Here is a 10,139-nt window from a genome sequence, read left to right as displayed (position 1 = left end):
CAGGGGTGACGCGGGGCTGGGGAGAAGCCAGAGGATGGAGGCATCACCCAGCGCCGGGACAAAGCTCCCTTGTTGGGCTGGGACGTGCCGAGACACCCCGCGGAGCAGGTCTGAGCAGGGAGCTGGGGAAGAGGTGCTGGAGGGGATCCCAGGTTGGGAATTACAGCCTCTCCCTGTCCCCCAGCTGCGGGAAGGCACCACGGCTGCCATCAGCCCCCACCTCCTGAGCGCTGAGGATGAGGACTCCCCGGCAGAGGAGGTGACCTACTCCATCCAGCCCCCTGCCAACGGGAAGGTTGTGCTCAGGACAGCACCCAGCGCTGAGCTCCAGCAATTCACCCAGGCCCAGATCAACAGCGGCCTCGTCCTCTTCGTGCATCAAGGTAGGGCAGGGCTGAGGTGCTGCTGTCCCCCCTGGTGCTACCCCCAGCCCAAGGGAGGGGACACCAGCAGAGGGGAGCGCTGTGCCACCGAGGTGGACACTGATCCCATCATACAGCCCCCCTGGTGCAAGCTGTGCCAAGTTAGGGGGTGGGGCTGCAGCCATGAATGCCCAGCTCCATGCTTTCTGCAGGGCCCCTGGATGGAGGCTTTGCCTTTGACCTGTGGGATGGTGAGAACCTGTCTCCTGGACACTTTTTCCTCGTCAGGGCTCAGAGGGAGCCCCTCATCAGCCTGGCCAAGAAGCAGAGCCTCACTGTCTGCCCAGGTGGGTACAGACACACACTGCCCAAACCCTCAATTGGGTGGCAAACAGGGCCCTTTGGACTCTGCTCTCACCCTCTGCCTGCACCTGGGGGTTGTCATGAGATGCCCATGGCAGAGGCAAGGCTACTGGTTGAAGCCCATACTGGATGTGTTCTGCAGGTGGCCTCCAGCCCATCACCAGCCAGAACCTGCAGGCAGTGACCAACAGCCCCACCAGCTCCAGCACCCTGTACTACAGCATCGAGCAAGCCCCACGCCTGGGCAGGCTCAGCACCTCCCAGGGAGAGGAGATCAGGAACTTCACCCAAGCCCAGGTGAGCTGTTGCATCACCAGTCCCCCAGGATCCTGAGGTCTCTCCACCTGAGCACACTGCCACCATGGGCAGAGGGCCTGGTCCCTGGTTACAGCCACACTGACTTTCCCAGCCCTGTCAACAGCTGCTAAAAAGGATTACAGGCCACTACCCTGGCCACTAGCCTTGGATTTAGCACTGGAGGAGGCTCAGGGAGCTCTAATCCCCTTTTCTTGAGGTGACCTCCCTGCTGCAGGCCCAGCCATACCCACTGCTCCCAGCAGGTCCTTCCTACCATGCTACTCCTCCACAGCCAGGCTTTTGGAGAGCACAGCAAGGGGCTTATTTCTGACCCTCCCTCAGAAGCACAAAGGTTTGCCCCACCACATGCTCCCCTTGTGCTGTGCTCACCCTCAGGAGATGCTGAGCAAGACAAACCTCCTGGCAGAGCTCTCAGTGGTGGCTACCATGCCATGGGTGGTGATGACCCTATTTCTTACCTAATTAAGGCTTGGCTGCTCCTTCCTGGAGCCAAGGAAGAGCCCAGGATGGACACACTGACTCTAGCAAAGCATCACCAGAGGTGCCTCTGGTGCTAAAGTGCCCATCACACCAGAGAGGAGACATGGTAATCACCCACTCCAGGTTATTTTACCATTTAGCTGACCTCCTTGAGATTCTCTTTTTTTATTTTTAGGTGGACAGTGGGTTAATTTTCTACCAGCACGAGATGCCAGAGAAGCCCTTCTGGCTTGCCCAAGATGCCATCCGCTTCCGTGTGGTTGCTCCCACCACCATCTCTGACTCCTTCATCCTCCTTGTGCTGATCTCCTTCGAGGCCAGGTGTCCCCAGCTCTCAACTCAGCTGTGGAGAAATGCAGGTAAAGGAGGGGAGAAGCAAGGGACAGCAAGCTCTCCTGAAGGGAGCTTGTTTGTCCAATGAAGACATGACCATGTATTAAGTCCAAGTGGATTTTCTTCCCTCTCTTTCTTTGCAGTCCTCCTTTTCCTGCTGTATCTTGCTTGCCTGGGTCTGCCCTCTTCCCCAGCAGGTGCTACCTTTTCCCCAAGGATGACAGGCCTTTTGGGTCTTCTCTTTTCTCCCCAGGTCTCCAGCTGGCAAGGTCTCAACAGGCAGAGATCAGCACCTCAGTGCTGGATGCCTCCAACCTCCTGAGCCAAGTCCCAGTCCCTGAGAGGGCTGCACATGATGTTGTCTTCCTGGTGACAGGGCTGCCATCTCATGGGCAGCTCCTGGTGGCTGGTGTGTCCCTGGAGCAGTCACGGCCGTTCTTCCTGCAGTCAGACCTGGCTGCAGGGCACCTGGCTTATGCCCACAGTGGGGACAGCATCTCTGCAGACCATTTCAGCTTCAAGGCTTGGCTCCGACCCCAGGCACAGCAGTCCATCCGTCCTCCACAGGAAGGGGTGATCATCTCTGAAGCTTTCAACATAACTGTGACCAGCAGCAACAAGGCACCACGTGTGGTGAAGAGGCAAGAGGTGCTGCGGGTCTTGCCAGGCTCCGTGGTGACCTTGTCCCAGGAGTACCTGGACGTGGCAGACCCCTCAGGCTCCCCAGAAGAGATGGTGTACAGAGTCCTCCAGAGACCTCTCACTGGCCATCTGGCCCATGCACACAACCCACGGGAGCCCATCAGCCACTTCACCCAAGCAGATGTCAATGCAGGCCACGTGGTGTTTGTTGCCACCAGGAGCCGTGGCGCCCCAGGGTCCTTAGCCCTCAGCCTCTCTGATGGGCACCACTTGCCCACCTTGACCTCACTGGAGATCGAGGTGCTGCCTGTGGTGAGCACCACTGCCAGCCCAGCGCTGCTGGAGGTGCCCCAAGACCTGAACAGGGCCACCATGTCCCACCGTCACCTCCTGGGAGCCACACAGCCACGGGCAGGCAATACCCTGTACAGGATCACCAGAAACCCAAGGTTTGGTCAAGTGCTGCTCAACCAAAAGCCAGCACGGGGCTTCTCACAGAAGCAGCTGGACCGTGGGGAGGTGACGTTCACCTTCACCGACCTCACCTCTCCCGAGGACAGCTTCCAGTTCCTTGCCACGTCCCAGGCAGCCAACAGGACCGGGGTGGTGAACGTGACTGTCCGTGCCTTGGTGAAGGCTCAGGCAGGCAGCGTGTGGCCCAGGGGCACCACAGCCCTCCTGGACACCCGTGTCCTGGACGCCAGCGAGCTGGCCAACCGCACCAAGAGCCTCCCAGTCTTCAAGATCCGCAGGGCGCCCCGTGCCAGCCGCCTCGTCAGGGTCTCCAGGGACCCGGGGCAACCCACCACCCCCATTGAGACCTTCAGCCAGGGCGAGCTGGAGCAAGGGCTGGTGGGGCTGGAGGTGCTGGATGCTGGGGAAACCGAGGAGCCCCTGCAGAGTGACAGCTTCGTCTTTGAGCTGGTGGCCGCTGGGGTGCCACCAGGGCTGGCGTCCCTGGGGTACAGCACCGAGCCCTATAACTCCTCCAAGGCCTACGGGGTCACCCTGCTCACAGCCCCCCTGGCACCCTCAGCCCCACTGCCCCGGGGCACAGCACGGAGCAGCCCCAATGCCAGCGAGCTGGGCATGGCCCCCACTGCCTGGCCAGGCAGCAGTGCCACCACCAGCCCCGCGGAAGGGGGCACCTTCCTCAGTTTCATCGAAGCCAACATGTTCAGTATCATCATCCCCATCTGCCTCATCTTCCTCTTGCTGGCCCTCATCCTGCCCCTGCTTTTCTACCTGCACAAGCGCAACAAGACAGGGAAGCACCATGTCCAGGGCACCCCCTCTTCCAAGGCCAAGAACGGGGCTGTGCCAGACCAGGAGACCTTCCGGAGGACGGACCCCAACCAAGGCATCCCCCTAACAACTGTCAACACCCTGGAGGGCAAGGGCACAGGTCCCCAACCTCAGGGCACGGGACCCGGGGCACCACCAGACCCTGAGCTCCTCCAGTACTGCCGGACTTCCAACCCCCCCTTGAAAAACAACCAGTACTGGGTGTGACGGGCTCAGGCACAGGGACATGAGCCCAACTGGGGATCCAGACCCTCCTGGAGCAACCACCGGCCACTTCCTCCCGGCTCTCCTCCTTCTCCCTGGGAGCTGGCATCCCACTTGTGCAGGGAGAGCCCTGAGGATCCAGGGGCTGCTGGTCCAGTCCACCCAGGAGCCCCAAATCTCCAGGTGGCTTTGGGCCAGGGAGGGGGACACTGCCCAGTCAGTTGGGGGCAGGCAAAACGCCTGAGCAACTCTGGGGAAAACACTGACTTGGGATGCTCACTGGGGCCACGGTGCTGGAGGGGACCTGGTGGCACTGGTTCCCAGCAAGCCATCAGTGCCTTCTCCATGGGCAGCACCGTTCTTCCCACAGCTTTCCATGCAAAAAAAGGAGGATGAGGAGCAGCTTGTGCTGAGTCAGGCTGGGGGATGAAGCTGCCTAAATCCCCCCCCGGGGCTAAGTGGGCTGAGCCACTGGAGCAGAGGCTTGGAAAAAAAAAACAAACCAACAACCAAACCTCTGTGGCCAACACCAGGGGAATGTCCCCACCCACTTGGAAAAAAAAACCCGCCTTGTTCTTTCTCTGCGTGCTTGCCATGTGTTTCATAAAGCTGATTGCACCAGGCCCCGGGGGGGTTGCACAACAGGTAGGATGTCCTGGTGGGGAGGGATGGATGAATGGATGGCAGGAGAGCTCACCTGGGCACCGTGAAACCAGAGAGGAGAACAGAGAACTGGAGCCAGCGCTGTTTTTCCACTGGATCCTCCAGTAGGGCAGAAGGAAACAGAATAAAGGGCCTCTTCTGAGGTGCATCACTCTTCTCCTGAGCCACCTCCCTTGTGTCACCACTTTCTGCCAGGCCTGGTCCAAGCCCAGCCAGCTGCCCCAGTGCCATTTGGAGGTAATGGACCAAATTCTGGGCTCTTGCTCATTTTTTCCCCAGCCTGGAGTCCTAAAAAACTTAAATAGAAATGATCTTGAGGAAAAGCAGAGGAAAAACTGAGCTCTGAGCTCAGGATGGGACCCAACAATAACAACCAGCATTGCTACAGCTGGGAAGTCCATCACAGGGCCCATCCCACTCCATGGGAAGCAGAACTGAGCCCCCAGGACTGCAGGGGCTGTGTCACACTTTGCAGCCCCTCACCCAGGGTAAAGCCCATCCCCAGTGTCACGGCACCAGTTCTCCCAGACCAGCCCCTGGGGCAGTCCCACCTCGAGGCTCTGGGATGTTTGCTTGGACCACACCAGCAGCTTTTCCAGCTGCATTTATGGTGCCAAATGTTTGCCGAGCAGCAAACCACACCTGCCTGTGGGTGCCAGCATGTCCCACCCAGCACCCACAACCCTCAGGGTGCAGGTAGCCCTGTCCTTCCCTGTTGCTCTGTGTGTGCCCCAGCCCCGACCTGCCCCACAGCACTGGTGAGACAGGGCCCAGCAGCTGCAGCACCTCCAAGCCCTTGGGCAGCCAAGTGGCCAAAACCCACACCCCGCCACCTCTAAAACCCTCCTCCTGCTCCAACCAGAGGGGAAAGATGATGTAAAATGGGGACAGTGTGATCCACACTGACACGGAGGATATTTCCAGGGCGGTGCTGCTCCCAAAAGGCTGGGACAACCTCTCCCTGCCAGGCACAGGGAGTGCCACCACCTCCCTCCCTCTGCCAGATTAACCCAGCTCTGTGCCTTCCTCCCCCTCACCTTCAGCCCAGCAGCTTCAGTGCTGCCTTTGCTCGGCATGTACCCCCTGGTGAGGGATGGCAGGTTTGCAGGGCAGCCCGTGCCATCCACCCAGAGCCCCCTTGGAAGCCTCTGCCATGTTTTCCTTCCCAGCCACTCCTGCCTTGTGCCCAGGGATTAAGTAGAAGGAACGTGGCCTATTTCGTAAGGAGCACTGAAAGAGAAGCAGGTTATTTTTAAGGCTTGCAGTTGTATCCCTGCTGCTGGGAAACATCCACTTCCCAGGGTCAGGGGAGGACAGGCAGTAACCTGGAAAACGCCAGCACAGATCCTGGTTTTCCAGGGCCAAGTTCTCCTGCTGGCAGGGTTTAAATCCTGAACAAAGCTGCTGGCTCCACTTGGGTTACTGGGGGTGTTGGGGCAGGACCAGCCCTCCACCAGCACCCCCTGGGGAAGGGCTGAGGGTCTCAAGACAAACCACAGCTTAAAGCAGCTTGAAAGTTTCCTGGCTGGTCCCTCTTGGCTTCTCAGTGTGGGGAACTAGGGCTGTGAGCTCTGCACCCGGTCAGGACACAGCACAGAGCTCCCTTCTCACCCCAGTTTGGGCCAGAACCTTTCTGATCTGGGTGGTCTTGGGGGTGACAGGCACCAGGCTGCACCCTGCCCTGCTGAGCTGGGGATAAAGCTTGCAGAGGTTTAAGGAAGGGGAAGCTGAAGAGGTTTAGCTGCTCTGCCAGATGCGTTGCCCCCCCCTCCCAAGGCGGGACAGATGTGCACAGCTGGCTGACAAGAGCCAGCCGTGCTCATGAACTCACATGGCCTAATCCTAGGGAGCCAGGGCTGGGTGGCAGAAAGCAGGGTGGGAGCCAGAAGACACCCAGAGACACTGACAAAGGAGAGTGAGCAAGTCTCAGTGAGTCAGGGAGGCATGACAGGATGGAGCTGACAGCCCCAACCTGCCACCACCTCCCAAATGGCAGGAAAAGGCCTATCAAAAGCAAGGCCATCACCAAGCTGATTTACCCAGGAGGTGCAGGGAGCTGAGTTCAGATCAGTCAGACACGAGCAGCACTGTTGTATGGCCAAAGGAGACTGCAGCCCTGCTGCTCCAACACCTCTCCTGAGTCAATAACCACACCAGAATCGTTGTACCAGTTCCAGGAGGAGCCCAAGACACCAAGGATTGTAGGTGGGAATGGACACAGGGCAGGAGGAGAGTCCAACACTGCTCAGGAACCAGTTTCCAGGCACCTATTAAAATACAAACAAATAGGCCAAACAGGTTTCTTCGGGCATCCACCCAGGGCAGATCAGATCACCTGGCTTTGAAACCCTCCCCTCAGCTCTCACCATGCAACGCTGGCGTTCAACAAAGGAGGGGCTTGACTCCCAGCCAGGCTCCAGGCCAGCACAGCCCAGCCTGGCAAAGGGGACTGGGACCCATCATGCTCCCAGCTTCCCAAATCCTCCACTGCTGTGGACCACCACAGCCTACAGGATCTTGTGACAGCACTGCCCACACTGCTCCCAGGGACAGCAGCACACCAAGTGCCTGAACCTTCCTCAGTTCACATAGGCAGACCTGCTGTGTTTTGGGGAAGGCCAAGCGTGATGTCAGGGCTCCTCATGCCCATCCCAAAACTTCACCAGCCCCTGAAGATGTTCTGGATTCCTCTGGGAGCCAGAAGAAGCTCGCTGGGGTCCCCTCAGGGGACACAGGTCACATACCTGAGAAGAGGTCTCCAGGAGTCCCTGCCTGAGGGAACAAGAACTCATTTATTCCAAGGGTGGCCAGGTCCTCCTAAGAGCTTCCCAAATGAGAAGCTCTGGGCCAGACTTTAGGCTAGCTGGTAATTGAGAAACAAGGCTGAGGGACTCTGTGCCAAGCCCCAGGATGCCAGGAGCCTTCCCTCCCTGGTAGGTGCCTGCTGGATTTCAGCATGTCCTGCCCAGCTGGCAGCAAGCCTGGCACCCTGGGTGAGAGCTGGCTGCAGGCATGGCCTCCTGGGAGCACCTGGGGGGAGGTGGAGATAACCAGCCCATGCAGGAACAAGGCTGTCCCCAGAAGTCTGACATCCCCCCACCACCTGAGCTTCCCAGGCCCTGGTGAGCAAAAGGAAGGATGGGGAGAAAAGGACTTGGACACCAGAAAGCATCCCCCAGGCAGCTGCTGCTCTCCAGCCTGGCTGCTGCTGTAAACTGAAGCCAGATTGAGCCCAACCTCCCTTTCCACACCCAGCAACTCCAAGACAATGATGGAGGGACAACCACATCCCAGAGCCCAGCCTCTCCACCCCTCCTCCAAAAACAACACACCCAGAGACACAGCTCCCCAGCAGTGTGGGGAGCTCGGGGAGAGGATCTATCCTGGCACAGGGAGCTGGGACAAGGGCTGCCCCAACAGCACCCTGGGTTGGGGGCCTAGCCTCTGGCAGGGCAGCAGCTGAAGGAGATTCCCAGCACATTTCCCTGGCACAGGCACTGCCAATCCCCCAGCAGTGCCCTGGGCTGGGAGCAGGAGGGAGCATTTATAGTCCCAGCCAAAGGAACCAGCTGGGGCTCGTTGTCTGGCCTGGAAACAGGGTCAGGCTTCGGGAATGTGTGAATTCAGTGATGAAAAGATGTGAGCTGGCAGCCTGAGCTCTGCCCCTGTTTGCTCCCTCCCCTGTGGATCTGCCCAGCACAGCGTGCCCAGCAGGCCCCATCCTGCCCGGGAGCAGCACCCGCGCTCCCCTCGGCCCTGGGAGGAGCTGGCTCAGGCCTCTGGGCTGCTTTGCCATCTCATCCCCGTTTCCTTGTGCTGGGGGAGGCGTCCGTGTGGATCCCTGATGAGCCTGCGCTCATCATGGGGCACCCAGCGCCTTCCCGCCCTTCCCGCAGCACCCTGGCTGCTTCCCACTTGGGAAAGGGGGGTCTTCCCAACCCCAGAGCACCCAGTCCCAGGATGGCAGGGCGATGGGGGCCATGGAGGTGGCTGATCCCACCGGCAGGGCCGGTGCCTGGGCCTTGGCTTTCCCAGGCGCGCGGCCTTGGGAAGCGGGAGGAGGAAGCAGGACCTGCCCCGTGTTCCCAGCGTTTCCTCTCGGCCCTGGGGGTTTATTTTTCCTGCCGTCAACCTGAGCGGGAGCAGGGAACAGCCTGTGCCCTGGGGAAGGGCAGTAACTGAAGCCGCTGGGGCACGTGGAGCCCCCTCCCCACCATCACCCCCCACCCAGCGGTGGGAGCACCGGGGCAGCCACAGGGATCATCCTCCAAACCTCAGTGCTTTTCCAGGATGCCTCTGGAGATGCAGGGGGCAGCAGGAAGATGCTGGAGTCCCCCAGACTGCTGAGACAGAGCCTTAAACTCCTGCCTGTGGGCAAAGAGGGCCCCAGTCACCTGCTGCCCGGTGGCAGGAATGTTAATGGGAAGCTGGTTTTTCCCATGGGTTTGCCATGCTGAGCCAGCCCTAGGGGCACGGTGCAGATGTAGGGGTACACAGTGGGGGTGGCTGGTGGGGCAGGGAGACCTTTGTGGGTGCTGAAGGACCACAGAGAGCACAGGTCTACCCCCAGGGAAACTGAGGCACAGCATCTGGAGGGGTTGTACACAGCATGTAGGGTCCCAGTCCTGTCCCTGTCCCCATGCTGGGGTGCTGGGGTGGTGGATGAGCTCCTGCAGCCCTGGGACATCTCCCTGCTCTGGAGCAGAGGCAGCTCTTTGCAGTTCAGCCTTCACCCAGGATGTGACCAGCCTGGGGTTTGTGGCCCAAATCTGCAAGTGTTTTATCAGGGTGGCTCCGAGGAGGATTAGCTCCTTCACCAGGGCTGCACCCACCCTCCCGACACCACCAGCACCTCTCCCACCCTCCCAGGTCCTCATCCCTCTTCCCGCATCCTGATCCTCCAAAATCTCTCTCTGGGATATCCCATGGACCATGGGGAACCCCAGGCAGGGCACCCCCCTGCCAAGGTGGGTGTGGAGCAGCTGGGATGCTGCAGCCTGCCTGCCTGGGGACAGCAGTGCCCGTTGTGGGAGACCAGGCAGCAGTGGGGCTGCAGGGGGGAAGGATGTGCCACCCCCCAAGGCATCTCTCCCCAGCATGGGGCCAAGTCACCCAGAGCACTGGGACATGAGGCCTTAACCCCTGTGGGGTTAGCACAGGGCTTGGTCTTTTCCCATGGCTGCTGCTGCTGCTGGAGGGGCTGGGGCAGGGTGGGAATGGCATGGGATGGGGTTGGGATGGAGCCAAGGTGGGATGGAGCCAAGCCAGGATACCACAAGTGTGGGATGAGGCTGGAGTGGCATGGGGCTGGGGCGGGATGGAGCCAAGGCAGGATGTGGCCAGTGTGGGATGAGGTGGGATGGGGCTGGGGTGGGATGGAGTTGGGATAGGGGGTGATGGAACCAGAGTAGGATGGGGCCAGGGTGGGATGGGGATGGGGATGGGGGGAGATGGAGCCAGGGTGGGATG

At 60.0% G+C, this 10,139-nt stretch overlaps 1 protein-coding gene across 1 annotated transcript in view; it reads left to right on the top strand.

The window, feature by feature from the left end:
• CSPG4 (chondroitin sulfate proteoglycan 4) overlaps positions 1-4,010 on the top strand; it is a 14,918-nt gene extending 10,908 nt beyond the window's left edge. Inside the window, 5 exon segments of the mRNA XM_009994492.1 lie at positions 185-419; positions 515-709; positions 868-1,022; positions 1,699-1,882; positions 2,110-4,010. Of these exon segments, the coding sequence (XP_009992794.1) occupies positions 185-419; positions 515-709; positions 868-1,022; positions 1,699-1,882; positions 2,110-4,010 (2,670 nt within the window).
• Positions 4,011-10,139: the final 6,129 nt, after the last annotated feature.

Source organism: Chaetura pelagica, unplaced genomic scaffold (assembly GCF_000747805.2).
Source record: "Chaetura pelagica isolate M959 unplaced genomic scaffold, ChaPel_1.0 scaffold222, whole genome shotgun sequence".
Classification (NCBI taxonomy): domain Eukaryota; kingdom Metazoa; phylum Chordata; class Aves; order Apodiformes; family Apodidae; genus Chaetura; species Chaetura pelagica.
Note: the sequence above shows the minus strand (reverse complement) of the source record. Positions and strands in the feature narration are given on the sequence as shown.